Here is a 15,084-nt window from a genome sequence, read left to right on the forward strand (position 1 = left end):
CAGCCGTGGTAAAACTAATCGAGGCATACCTTCCTACTACCACATAAATAAGGGTCTCTTCTTATTTCTGGGAAGGCTTCTGTGCCTTTTAAGAAGTCTCATAACAGTTCAGCTAGTGAAGTTTTCTCTTGCAGTGGTGGGACAAAAGATTTTCCTATGAAGTTTCATTCTGCCACGCAACAGCTAAAAACATGTTGCAAATTGCAATAGTATAATGCCAAGTTTTAAAACTTTGTGTTTTTAAATACATTACAACCGTATCCTCGGTTCACTTCTGATATGATAAATAAATAAGCTAAAATCAGAGAGTAGATTTGAGGGCTTTTTTCAAAAATGTATCTCCCAATTTATTTCTTAGTTTGTTGTTGTCAGCTCTATATCTACTAGTACTTAACCTTTCGCCTGATATAGGGACTCAAGGCAACTGGTTTATTACTCTAAAAAGCTAGCTTTAATAGTCTACCAGAACTATTTTAAATATCCACATACGGTACTTTCGTTAATGCACATATTTACTTCCCTATTCTCTTTGAGAGAAGTAGCAAGACCACTAAGGAAACAGAAAAACCTTTTATACGTTCCCATATTTTCCACTGAGGTGCAGGGAAAGGTTCCCATGTTTTCCACTGAGGTGCAAAAAATTCAACAGATGTTGCTTACACATTTGCCTTAAAATCAACTCATGAGGTTAAGTTTCACCTGTTGATGTTTGGCTTGTCCTTTGGAGAGGTTAAAAACACAGCAACTGCATCAGAAAGATGGGAGCAGTTTTAAAGCGAAATGTTCCTGGTGCCTCATTTAAAGGCACTTGACCTTTCACTGCTTGTTCTCAAGCTTTCATTTTCCAGATTTGGGGAACTGAGATCCTAGAATTATTGTTGACCATCATAGGTAAAATCTTATTTCCCTAAAGTCTTCTTTCCCTGAAGACCAAAGGTTAAAATCTCTTGCTTTTTGTGAAAACCTAGTATGCAATGCTAATTTTATCCAGATCATAAAGCAAGCATGATTACTCCAGAAGAATAGGGCCAAACAAATTTCATTCCAAAAGTAAGTAAAATGACTGGTGCATTTGAACAAGGCTATTTTACAGTGAAGGTTAAACAATGTGCAAAAAGTTTTCTAACAGTTCTAGCAACCCATCATGAAAAGGAAGAGAAAGGAAGGAAGGAAGATTATGTTTGCTTGTAAAGTAACCAACTGCAGGTGCTCAGGAGTGGATGATCTTCTACAGCTGCCTTCCCCTGGAAACAGATTCAGGTTTTGTTTCTTTCTGGAGTAAGAAGTTAAAGTAATTTTTAAAATTGTGGTTGCTTGACTTCTTTTTAAAAGAAAAAAAAACTTCCTTTTGTGTTTGTATTAATCTCTCATTTTGGTTATGAGATTGAGAAGCTTATGACTCTTACTTTTTGTCTTTTTTGACAGATAGTTTTGGTTTTTCCTCTTTCTTGCTCTAGTCTTGGTCTGTTTTGAGAAAATTATTTTGTCTGGGCCACCAGACCTGCAATAATTATTTCTCTCCATACCTATATTAGTACCTTAATGCCTATATAGTATTTTTTTCAGGTGATCCTCATCCTTTTCAGTCAGTTTATTCCAACCCAGACAGATGGTTCCTGTTTGTTGGCCACCCTCATCTGATAATATTGTAAAGGTATTGAATGTAAACATTATCGTTATTTTTAATGTTGTCATTATTTCAGTTTGTATTCTGCATTTCCTTTCAAGGATTCTGAGTTTCTGTGGGTTTTTATTCTATGAGATTTTATTGCCATAGCTGTGCTGTATCTTCTTCTGCTATATAAAGATGATGCTAGGATTATTAAAGGCACAAATGTAAAGTTTATCTAATTGTAGTATTGGAAGAGGATAGTTGCTAGAAACTAATAGAAAAATGTAGCATCAAGAATGTTCAACTGAACTCTGTTAAGATACCATATAACATCCGTTTTCAAAGAAGTGCACTGACTGCCAATATATGTCCAGACTGAATGCAAGTTGTTGGTCATAACATTTAAAAAATTGGGTGTCAATACTTGAGGAAGCACTCCATCTCTATATATCCCTGCCCAAGAATTGAGATTTATTAGAGGGTCTTTCTTCTGCATCCCATTACTTTTGGATGGCCTAGATTTTCACTGATAATTCTATTTAATCTATTTGTTGTTAATTCTCTTGTTCTTATTCCCTCACAGTCATAATAGCATAGATAATGGATGCATGCCACATTGAACACCTTGGATGTTGTATCCCTCTTTGGTAGCACAGTTGAGCCAATTTTCCATGTTGTTTTTATTTATTTATTTATTTACTTACAGTATTTATATTCCGCCCTTCTCACCCCGAAGGGGACTCAGGGCAGATCATATTATATACATATAGGGCAAACATTCAATGCCCATATACACATGGAACTGAGACAGAGACAGACGCAGAGGCAATTTAACCTTCTCCTGAGGGGATGTTCGATTCTGGCCACAGGGGGGAGCAGCTGCTTTATCATCCACTGTGACGGCACTTCCTCATTCCAACATCATAAATTAGTTAAATTTGCCTCCCCACTTTATAAGTGGTACCTTATTTCCTACTTGATAGATGCAACTATCTTTCGGGTTGCTAGGTCAGCAACGAGCGGGGGCTATTTTTTTTTAATTGACGGGTGCTCACCCCGCCATGGGCTGGCCTTGAACTCATGACCTCATGGTCAGAGTGATTTATTGCAGCAGGCTGCTCACCAGCCTGTGCCACAGACCGGCCTTTATGTTGTAGTCTTTATGAGCATGCTTCCAAACACCCTTGTAACTTTACCTTCCTGCACTAATGTGATTCTTTTATTTTTATTAGTTTTTATTATAGTGCAATTTCAAAAAGCAAGGATATATATGCGTGTGTGTGTAGATATTACAGATATAGATAATAAAGAGAAAACAGCCAACTTGGAGATGTGAAAGAGGAGATTGGGGTAGGGAGGACAATCATGGTCCTTGATGTCATGTTTCTGGTAGCAGAAGAGGAAAGGATCCTTCATACCATAGTAGGTAGCAGAAACTCAGTGTGATGGGGAATGCTTGTTTACCTGTCTTATGTGATAAAGCACCTGAATTAGTCCATTTTCTCGGTCTAGATTATTTCCAAAAAGCATGGGCAAGATGTCGTCCGAAAACCATTCCAAGAAACGTCACCATCACCCGGTGGACAGTCTTTGCCGGAAGCTCCAAGCTATTAACATGATGGACCAGACCTCAAACCCTGCTCTACAGATCCCAAAGTTCCAGTCCAAGAACTTTGACAGCCCACAGAGCAATGCGAAGAAAAACCTGGAGGAGATCTTGAAGAAAAGGACCTTGAAGAGTAGTGACAGCGATAACAGCGTGACAGGCAACAACACCTATTTGATAAGCCCTTCCACTGACAACGACATCTTGCCAACATTCTCACCTGTGGTGACACCGGCTCACAAACGGGTCTCTGATATCCGCTCAGAGACTCTTCCAAACAGTAATAAAGAAAAGGCCCGCAAGTCGTGGCTCCTGATAGGAGAAATGGGGAGTTGCTCGCCGTATTCCTTCAGACAGGAGGGGTCAGCCTCTGCCCAGTTGTGTGGCATGAGCAGCACAGAACAGAAATGTACCTATTTGACGTCCAGTCCTGACTTGTCTAACCAGGAACCAAAGTCTAATCCTCTGGTGTTCCAGTCTCCTGTCAGCAAAAGGGCATCTTTGGGTAAGGGCAAAAGTAAGCTAGCTGTGCAATTGGCTGTAGGGAGATAGAGGTCAGCTAGAAGTTTTCTATGCCAGTTAAACTGGATTTTTACCGGCAAACAGCTGTTATGCTGTCTTGGGTCATAGAATTGTAGAACTGGAATGAACTGCAAGGGCCATCTAGACCTTTTCCATACAAGAAGGACTGGGAAATAACCATTTTGTTGAGCGTATATTCATTGTTTTGAGATCTTCATTTAAAGAGCAAATACTCCAATGGCTTATAGAAAGAAAGCTTTATTGTTGGACTTCCATTCTAAGGTAGGAAAATTACTTAAGCTATCTATATTTTGGAAGGTGGAGAAAGGACTAATTGGAAGGAGAAGAGGTTGAGAAAATAATAATATCATAATCCTAACCCTAACCCTTCTGCCAACCTAGCAGTTCGAAAACATGCCAATGTGAGTAGATCAATAGGTACTGCTCCGGTGGGAAAGTAACGGCGCTCCATGCAGTCATGCCGGCCACATGACCTTGGAGGTGTCTATGGACAATGCCGGCTCTTCGGCTTAGAAATGGAGATGAGCACCAACCCCCAGAGTCAGACATGACTGGACTTAATGTCAAAGGAAACCTTTTCCTTACCTAACTATTTATATTCTGCCCTATCTCCCCAAGGGGACTCAGGGTGGATACAGTACACATTCATGGCAAACATTCAGTATTGTTTTGGACAAATAGGACAGGACAGACAGAAAGGAAGTATGTTGTGTGCCTTGAAGCTTTGTTGCCGTGGAGGTTGTGCTGGGATTCAGCCACACGGGGGTGATATTTCTCCATTCTCTATGATGAAAAGCCATCAGGACTTCCTCCTTCCTTTTGGTCACCAGCATTTCTTTTCTGTTATGGAGTCATAAAATACCTCCTCCACTTATTAGCAGTACCTAATTTCTCTAGTTAAAGCTCTAAACTGTTTTCGAACTGCTTAGGTAAACAGTGAGCTGGGTTTGACAGTCAGGTGCTCACCCCGACCAGGCTTCAAACTGGCCACCTTTCGGCTGGTAAATCTTATTACTGCTAGTGATTTACCAGCTGTGCTAAAACCCAGCCCATACCCCCAAGGATATCAATTTACATCACAGAAGGATCAGGATAGGTAAACATTGAGGGAGAACTTTTCAGATCACTCAGACTACCTAACCATATTACTCCTGACCACTGAGAGGCAGTCTTCACTCTTCAGTCCTAAGCATTGTTGCATTTCCAACACTTCAAGCATCTGCTGAAAAGTCTCCAAAGGAGAGTCCATCATTTGGAGGTCCCTTTCACACAGCCATATAACCCAAAATATCAAGGCAGAAAATCCAACAATATCGGCTTTGAACCGGGTTATCTGAGTACACACCGCCATGTATCCCAGTTCAAAGCAGATAATGTGTGATTTTTTTCAGCTGTTTGGAAGGGGCCTGAGATTTTACTTATTGAACTCGCAGCCAAACAATGCATTCAAGGCAGTCAAAAGTTCTTCCTAATATTCAGGTGATATCTCTTTTCCTGGTGTTTACTATAAATCCATTCTCCTTGTCCTAGTCTTTGAAGCAACAGAAAAGAAATTGCTCCATCTTCAAAATGACGACCTTTTCAATATTTAAACATGGCTATGATGTCCCCTCGTAACCTTCTCTTCTCCAAGCTAAACATACCCAACAGCACTCTAAGCCACTACTCAGGAACATGGCTTCCAGACTTACCATTCTGGTGACCATTCTTTGGACATACTCCAGTTTGTCAATACCCTTCTTGAGTAGCATGACTTCCCTCAATCTAGACAGTATACACCTATTGATGTAGTCTAGAATTAAACCAAAAATAATAACTTGGTTGAAGTAGTTGCAACTTCTGTTTCAGCTCTAGTACATGCAGTGTAGAAGACCTGATGATGATGATGTGTCTTGACTGCAAGTCACCTTGGTAGCAATTCTTCAAAGTATGGAGGGAGAGCCATCCACCTACCTGTGTCCTTTTTCATTGTAGGATGGAAACTGCCATCAGAAGCCAGACATGATGAAGATGCTGATGTAAGCTTGATCTGTGAAGAAGACCTACTGACAACAATGTTCTCTGCATGTGACGTGGAAAGAAGAGGTTTTTAAAACAGTATCTTCTGTCATACTTAGAAACTTTGAAAAGAGAGACCAAGGGCTATTTCATATTTTGCATTTGTATTGACTCTAGTACAGGGATAAGGTACACCTGCAAACCAAACAACTGTCATGGCTCAAAGCAATGGAATCCTGGGAGGTGTAGTTTGGTGAGGCACCAGCATTCTTTGGCAGAGAAGGCTAAAAGCCTTTTAAAACTGTAACTGCATTGAGCCATGGCAGGTAAACTGCTATCAAATTGCATTGAGTCTACAGTGAAGATGCACCCCAAGACTTCAAATAATGTCTTACTACTGACCACTGGGTGTATGAAGTATATGAACTATTTCTTCTCCTGATTTTAGGCATAGTCTAGTAATTCTTAGGTTTTTTAATGCATCTAGAACAGTTAGATGCATTAAAGGTCATGCTGGCCACATGACCTTGGAGGTGTCTACGGACAACGCCGGCTTTTTGGCTTAGAAATGGAGGTGAGCACCAACCCCCTGAGTCGGTCACAACTGGACTTAACATCAGGGGAAAACCCTTACCTTTACTAGAGCAGTTGCCTGCTTTTGTTAACTTTCTCTTATGTAGCTCAACCTATTACTCATTGATATTTTTGGTATTATAATTAGATTAGATTTCATATACTGTGTCTGTACAGTCAGTCCTCTACATTCACTGTGGTTGGGGGCACAGGACTCTTATGAATAAAGAAATTGCTGTATGTTTCTTTAACCTGAAAAAACATCTGTCTTGGACATCTGTCTTCTAGATCTTTGAGCATGTCTGTGATCAACTTCTGCTAGGAGCTGACCACAGAATTTCACCGAAGGACCTAAAGCAGTGGTTCTCAACCTGTGGTTCCCCAGATGTTTTGGCCTTCAACTCCCAGAAGTCCTAACAGCTGGTAAAATGGCTGGGATTTCTGGGAGTTGTAAGCCAAAACATCTGGGGACCCACAGGTTGAGAACCACTAAGCTGGAGATTCTTAGACTGATGTTCTTTCTAGAAATCTCGTCTTCCAGCATGACCAGAGTAAGTTGACTGTAGACTCGCACTGAAGGATCTAAAGATTCATAGAGAGAAGATTTTAATCAAATCTGTAAATATTTATTTATTTATTTCTGATATTTCTACCCTGCCCTTCTCCCCAGGGTGGCTGCAAAAATTTGGAGGAACAATTGGATTGTTAGACACAACATCAAAATCTTCAGATTTGTTTATATTTTTAAATAAGTAAATATATACTATGTATACAGCAAGGGTGGGCAATCATCGGGGTGGGAAGCCACATTAACTCCCTAGGAGACCTTGGAGGACTGCATTTGAAAATAATAGATTCCCATCCCAATGCCCTCCAAGAAGAGAGGGTCATTATTTCCATAAGTAGGCTGAACTTATTCTTTCTGAGCCTTAAAACACCATTGCCTGCTGATTTGACTTGTGTGAATTGTCACTGCATTTCTTAGGCAAAGTGCCTGTTTCCAAACTAGTTGACTTCCTGCGGTGCACAACAAGCCGGAGCTCGGAAGACAGTGGTTTGGAGGAGCTGTGTAACATGCTCGATCCTGATCAAAAGGACATTTCCATGGACTTGGAAACCTACCATGCCATCATGAGGGAATGGATTGAAGACTGTCGAAGGAATGGGTAGCTAAGACATTTTTCTTTCTTTCTCTGTCAATATGAGTAGCTATGGTACACACCTTAGATTCTTCTACCATCTGTCCTATGAGATGCAACTCTCTTAGCTTTCTTTATTCATGTTGTAACCTATTGTCTAGTCTAGTGGTTCTCAACCTGGGGTCCCCAGAAGTTTTTGGCCTACAACTCCCAGAAATCCCAGCCAATTTACCAGCTGTTAGGATTTCTAGGAGTTGAGGGCCAAAAACATCTGGGGATCCTAGGTTGAGAACCACCAGTCTAGTCTCCCTCTCTCTCTCTCTCTCTCTCTCTTTGAATGCATAAAATATTTTCCTGGGAGATGCACACAATTCTCTTTTTTTTAACCATAATTGCATCTGGGAATAAAGTGAGGGCCATAGAGAGAGCATGAAGAAAGGATGAAGGACCCATGCACTCCTCAAACATTTTTGGACTCCATCAGCCATCAGAATCAACCAGTAGGGATTACTCATCATGAAAGATGGGAGTTGATGCCCAGCATCCTGTGGAAGGTTATAATTTCACCACCTCCACTAGCAAACTTTCCAACTATCCCAAAACAGCAAGGATAATCTGGATCAATCCTGTGTCATCTCACTAATCCAGCTGCTTTTGAAGTGTCCCAGTTTCTTTCTCCTCCTCCCACTCTCTACTTTTGTCTTCAGTTTAGTTCAATTGCTGCAAACAGAATTCAAGGGCAAAAGTAGGTTGTGTTCAGTTCACTGTGCAGCAGGGAAAGGAGGGGGGTCAGAATATAAAAACCAATGCAAAAAACCCCAAAACATTTGGGGCAAAATTTAAAGGATGTTTTGTAAGAGCAGGTTCAAAATGGTGTGGTACCCTGATAGTCTCTTGCCTTCCACAGTTGCTGACACTTGCTCTAAATAGAGTTTTTAATCTCAACCAGAGAAGACCCATTGAATCAATGAAAACTTTGTTAGTCAACAGTGTTGTAAGATCCATTAGTGAAATGCATCTGCCTCTCCAAAGACAAAGGGTTGAATTTAAGTCTATATTCTGGACCAGTGGTTCCCAACCTTTGGCCCTCCAGGTGTTTTGGACTTCAACTCCCAGAAATCCCAACCAGCTTACCAGATGTTAGGAACTGTGGGAGCTGAAGTCCAAAACACCTGGAGGCCCCAAGGTTGGGAACCACTGTTCTGGACACATTAACATCAAATCTCTTCTCTTTCTCTCCCACAACATTACCCAGAGATGAAACAGTCATGGTAGAGACAACCACAGAAGGCATTCCAGGAGGTATGATGCTTATAATGTGCTATGGAAGTTAGAAAAAGACATACTTTGAGCTGTAGATCATGAAGTGAAGCATATACTTCACTTGTAAAAACTCCTAGGTTCAATCCCTTACTTGGTATTCTATAGCAAAATCAAAAAAGCAAATACAGTACATCTAATGTATTGCCCAAGGCTTTCATGGCTGGAATCATTGGGAATGCTTCTGGAACATGACCATGCAGCCTGAAAAACTCAGCCTGAACTATGGCAATTTAAATGGTTTCATGGTACTATAATATATGTAATGTGGAAGGGCTTCAGGGTATGGGATTTTTATTAATAGCACTGGATAATCAATAGGAAAGAATATTCTGTGTTTAGTTTTGAGATGACCCAGGGCATGAAATGACATATTCTTGGGAGAATTGTTAAATATTGAGGATAGGCCAGACACTGAAAGTGGCTCAGTCATGTGGACTGGACAACGATATCTAGGATGACATCAAAATACTTTGTATGAATGTAAAAGGACGTATCCATTCTGTGATCTGTGCCTGAAAAACCTTTTTTGCAGCTAAAAGGACTCCTATGAGAATGAATGTAACTTCTGGAAGCCTAGAGGCATTTGGTGGAGATGTGTCCAGAGGAGATCTGTAAGTACCCTTTATTTTCTGATAGTAAGTGCTGTGACAATGTATAATAAATAGCCTAGACAAACAAACACTTCCTCCAACTGAAACAGTTTGGTGTTACATTTTGTGTTTGGGTTTCTTATTGAATTGCTCGGGCTGTGGCGCAGGCTGGAGAGCAGCTGCAATGAATCACTGCAATGAATCACTCTGACCAGGAGGTCATGAGTTCGAGGCCCGCTCGGAGCCATGTTTGTCTTGTCTTTGTTCTATGTTAAAAGGCATTGAATGTTTGCCTATATGTGTAATGTGATCCACCCTGAGTCCCCTTCAGGGTGAGAAGGGCGGAATATAAATGCTGTAAATAAATAAATAAAATAATAAATTTATTTGTCCTTGCACTGTGTGACAAATAGAGATAAATTCATTGCATCACCAACATAGCAATTTGGATTTTTAAAAGTTGGCTTCTTCAAGAAGTTGTTAGGTCACTTCCATAAGTATAAAAGGTAAAGGTAAAGGTTTACTCTGACGTTAAGTCCAGTCATGTCTGACTCTGGGGGTTGGTGCTCATCTCCATTTCTAAGCCGAAGAGCCAGCGTTGTCCGTAGACACCTCCAAGGTCATGTGGCCGGCATGACTGCATGGAGCGCTGTTACCTTCCCGCTGGAGCGGTACCTATTGATCTACTCACATTGGCATGTTTTCGAACTGCTAGGTTGGCAGAAGCTGGAGCAACAGCGGGCGCTCACTCCGCTACCGGGATTTGAACCTGGGACCTTTCGGTCTGCAAGTTCAGCAGCTCAGCGCTTTAACACACTTCGCCACCGGGGCTCCACCATAAGTATATCTGCCAGGAATCTTTCAGAATAAGTCACATGAATAAAAGTACAGGTTGAACATCATTTACATGGAATTCCAATATCCAGAATACTCCAAAATCTGAAATTATCATCATGGATGGCTGAGATAGTGACATCTTTGCTTTCACATAGTTCTGTGTACACAAACTTTTTCTCAGAGTATGAACCCCTGCTCAATCATGAAAACCCATTGGGTGACCTTGATTAAAATATTCAGTCCTGACCAAGTTGGAAGGGCAGTTGTTCAACATATAAGAGGAAAACAGAAGTTAAGGAATGGGATATAGAAAGGGAGCTTGTACAGGGGACACAACAGATGTGTTATATGTGTTATGCTCATTGAAGAACATTGGCAAGAAAAAGGTAGAAAAGGACACATAGGGAATATTTTGGGTGGTGAAAGCTATTCATTGGAGTTAGCTGTTGTTCCTACAGTTGACTTTGCAGCATCAAAAATATGGATAAAGGAGAATTTGCATTCAAACTAGAAATCAAAATGACATTCTAATTCATAGTACTGTATATCCAGTAGACAGTCACCGAAATTATGCCTGAAATGTGCTTTCTGTTCCTTGAATACCCAGGGAAACATCTGACTTGATCACTTGCATAGCAGATCTTCAGTTCAACAATCAAAAGCTTCAAGAGGAGAATGGCCAGTTGAAGCAGTCTTTGGATGCCATGGAGGAGGCCAACAACAGACTAATGGAAGAAATCGAGGAGCTCCGCAACCAGATAAAAAGGTGGAACATATTGAATTTAAGTTAAGTCTAGAAATATTGGACATTAAGTGACCAATTTTGTAGTACTTAATTCCAGAGCATATAGCTTTCAATAACCATCTAGATTTGGTTGACAACCGAAATCTTGAGCTCTGACGTCTTACTTTGAAATAGACCGACAGACAGGGAGAGAGATCAGGCAGGTTGTATGTGCATGTGTGTGCAAACACACACACACACACACATATATATATATATGAATAGTCAATATGTGAATCCTGTCTCCTCCAAATAATTCATTTTAGCTGGACAAAACCCAAACAGCTTTTTAATAATAATAATAATAATAATAATAATAATAATAATAATAATAATAATAATATTTTTTATTTATTTTTATACCCTGCCCCATCTCCCCGAAGGGACTTGGGGCGGCTTACATGGGGCCAAGCCCGGACATCAACAATATAAAAACAAAGCAATAAAACAAGTCAATCAACAATAAAAACAGGTCATAAAAGATCACATACAAAAAAATATAATGATCAAATCTTGGGTTGGCTCCAAAAAAAAAAAAATGGGCCGAAAGTTAAAGTTAATAGCAACCCATTAAGAGGTGTGCAAATCACAGCCTGTTTCTCATGTTTGGCTACATTAGCAAAGGTTGCTGAGAGTTGCAATTTAAGAACAACTTGGAAGGACACATGTTTCTATGAGAAATATAAATATAGGGCTCCCTGGCAGTCTCTTTTTCAAAAATCTGAAAAATGCATGAAGCCATTGTGTTCAATAGCCACACTTTGCGTCTGATCTTCAGTTAAGGCTAGTTAAGCTCATAGCTATCTCTATATCTCAGGGCAGTGGCAAAGATAATCACACTTTCAATCTGGAAACAAGGTATTTGGCTTCAAGCAGAAGAGCATAGCACTCTATAAGTTAATCGCTTTTACACAAGTTAGGAAATGGGAATCTAGGCAGCAGCAATGTAATGCAGGCATCCTTCCACAATACGTAGGGTTAGGGGCACAGAACCCTGGAAAAGTGAAAAAACACTTTCTTCTATTTTTTTTCATAGAATCATAGAATAATAGAGTTGGAAGAGACCTCATGGGCCATCCAGTCCAACCCCCTGCTGAGAGAACATCTTTCTAGGAATTTCTAAGTTTTCCAGCCTGTCTCTATCTATGGTTAACTGGAAACCAACCAAAGAATTGGGGAACCAAAAAATTTCTAAAGAGATGTTCTCTTTAAAGATCTCTAGATCCTCCAGCACGACTGGAGGAAGTTGATCATACAGATACACTGGAGGACTTAGATATTCCTGGAGAGAAGATTTTAATCAAAATCATGAATGATCAAATCCACAAATATGTATTTCTTTTGAGTTTGATTGCTCGTTGTCTTTTGTTGTTTTCTAATGAAGACAATACAGACCCATGAAGTCCCCAAGAGCTTAAGTAACAAGGTCTTGTACTTGGGAAGCTTGGGGCTCTTAATAGATAAAATTAAGGTGGACATGACAGACAATGATGTGAATTACTACTTCATGTCTTCAGGTTTACTGGTAGCATATATCTGAATCAGTCTCTGAGGAACCACAACAGAAGAAGACTGTTGCCTTCATGTCCTGGGATTTTCATAGCAATTTTAGTGGCCAATGTTGGAGACTAGATTGTCCTGTGACTTGATCTTGCAACATTCTTGTTATTTTCCTCAAAATTATGCTTCAGCCTTGATCTATGGTCAGTGGCAGCTTGTATGTTCCATATTAGTTATGGATGAACCCACAAGATTTTATTCTTAGCCTTGGTGGGCTATTATAAATTCTGAATCTGCTTCTGGAATAGGGTACAGTACCTTGGAATAACCCTTCTACAAGTTCAGAGTGAAACTAAGGCCTTTTCTACACTGCCCTATAATCTAGAATCTGATCCCAGATTAATCTGCTTTAAACTGGATTATATGAGTCTCCACTGCCAGATAATCTGGGATAAGAAGATAATCCGGGATCAGATCCTGGGATATAAGTGTAGTGTGGAAGGGACCTCATAGATATGGAAACCACCAGCCACATGACAATTAAAGTGGAATCATAGTTCCTTTTTCCATTATAACAGTCTTGGTGGTTTTGGTTCTTTCCAGTTTCCAGCAGTCCATCTCTCGAATTAAGGTTCTAAAAGAGGAATTGGAAGAAGCAAAGAACAACCTCAATGCTTCTGAAGAGAAAAGGTTGAAGATGGCATCCCATAGTAAACTGCTAGTAGGTGGTCTGAGACTTTCTTATATACTAATCAGAGGTTTGGAGCTGGTTATGATCCAGATAGAGTAATATGTAAGTACATCATGTGCTGTTGAAAGAGTACACTGCCAAGTTTCTGAAGAAACACTACCTCAATTTTACAAAAAGAGGTTTCTGGTCTTTGTGGATAAAATAAATGTACTTCGAGATATGTGAGTATTTTCCCCTGGACAAAAAGGTACTGATTTTTTTTTTCATAGGTAGGAGGTGCATAACAAAGTTCTTTTAATACTGTATGAGAGTCCCTGGATTCACAAAATATAAAACAAAATACATGAAATTAAATGCTGGTCTATATAAAGGTTGGTCAGAGCATGATGTCATATTGAAGGAATAAATAAGACAGAGCAATTCACACATTCAATAATCCAGGGCTTCAAAATATTCAAAAACATTCCAAGAAGCAAACTTTTATTTTGCCATTTAATAAAAGAGAAACCATTTTATTGTGCCATTGTACATAATGGGACTTTAGCATCCATGGATTTTGGTCCTGGAATCAAACCCATAGGGTCCGCTGTGTTCACATTTGTTTATATTGCCTCTGAATAATTCTATATGTGCTGGTTATATTTCTTATCCACTCCCCCTCCATCATTTCATTGTTTTTACCCACCCAGGAAAAAGATAATCAGGCCCTCATTCTCAAGATTTCATCATTACAAGAGGAGGTAAGGATAATACACTTTAATATACTTTATTTATATTTCATTTTATCTCCCTGTAGAGTGGATTACAGTACATATGTAAGGCAAATATTCAGTGCCTTTTACACAGTGAACACAGTGACATACAATACACAGAACAGAGGTAAAGGCCTTCCCCTTTTTCATCTCCGGTGTCCGGAGGCGATGCTCAACTTTGGCTCTTGTTCCATTTTTACACGCCGAGGAGCCTGTTGTCCATAGACATCTCTGATCTTTTGCTGGCATGTCTGCACGGGGCACTCCTTTACCTTCTCACCAAGATGGTACCTATTGATGTACTCACATTGCATGCTTTTGAACTGCTAGGTTGACAGAAGCTAGGGCTGACAGCAGGAGCTCACCCTGAATCACAGCTGCAAATTGCCAACCCTCTGATCAGCCACTTTTCTGCAGCTAGTAGTTTAACCCACTGTGTTACCAGAGCTCCTAAGAATATAAGCAGTTGTATGTGTGTTTGCTTTGTTCAGTTGTACGGCTCTGCAAACTTTGTTTCATCTTACTGTGCGTAACATATGGCATCTGCTTTAATCTAGAACATCAGAAATGCTCTGGATTCAGATGGTCTCGAGAGGAAGATTGTAGAGTTGTCCAGAAATTTGGCTGAGCTGCAGGCAAGTGGTTTCTACCATTTTGACTCTGCGGGGTAAAACAATAATGTCAAATTTCAAGTGTGTTGTCGAAGGCTTTGATGGCCGGGATCACAGGGTTGTTGTATGTTTTCCGGGCTGTATGGCCATGTTCTAGAAGTATTCTCTCCTGGTGTTTCGCCCACATCTATGGCAGGCATCCTCAGAGGTTGTGAGGCATGGAGAAACTAAGCAAGGAAGGTGTGTGTGTGTGTGTGTGTGTGTGTGTGTGTGTGTGTGTATATATATATATATATATATATATATCTGTGGAAAGTCCAGGGTGAGAGAAGAACTCTTTGTCAGTTGGAGGCCAGTGTGAAATTCACAAGCATGTGGACAACTTCAACAGAAAGGAGGAAACCATGAAAATAAACAAAATCTGGCTACCAGTATTTAAAAAAACCTCAAAAATCAAAACAGTAAATAAGAAGCAACACTCTGAAAACAGAGGAGTTCCAGACATGGGAACCAGGAGCAGCTAAC

General features: G+C 40.1%; 1 protein-coding gene across 10 annotated transcripts in view; it reads left to right on the plus strand.

The window, feature by feature from the left end:
* The first annotated feature begins 739 nt into the window (after positions 1-739).
* The window catches only part of irag2 (inositol 1,4,5-triphosphate receptor associated 2), a 63,610-nt gene continuing 49,265 nt past the window's right edge, over positions 740-15,084 (plus strand). For 2 of the 10 annotated variants that reach the window (XM_062983234.1, XM_062983235.1), the window contains exons 1-10: positions 1,285-1,654; positions 3,125-3,735; positions 5,736-5,846; positions 7,318-7,498; positions 8,727-8,773; positions 9,327-9,405; positions 10,829-10,987; positions 13,109-13,226; positions 13,886-13,936; positions 14,506-14,583. In XM_062983234.1, coding sequence (XP_062839304.1) covers positions 3,141-3,735; positions 5,736-5,846; positions 7,318-7,498; positions 8,727-8,773; positions 9,327-9,405; positions 10,829-10,987; positions 13,109-13,226; positions 13,886-13,936; positions 14,506-14,583 — 1,419 coding nt within the window. In that variant the 5' untranslated portion in view covers positions 1,285-1,654; positions 3,125-3,140. The other 8 variants (XM_062983229.1, XM_062983226.1, XM_062983230.1 and 5 more) reach the window with 8 other exon arrangements.

Source organism: Anolis carolinensis, chromosome 5 (genome assembly GCF_035594765.1).
Source record: "Anolis carolinensis isolate JA03-04 chromosome 5, rAnoCar3.1.pri, whole genome shotgun sequence".
NCBI lineage: Eukaryota > Metazoa > Chordata > Lepidosauria > Squamata > Dactyloidae > Anolis > Anolis carolinensis.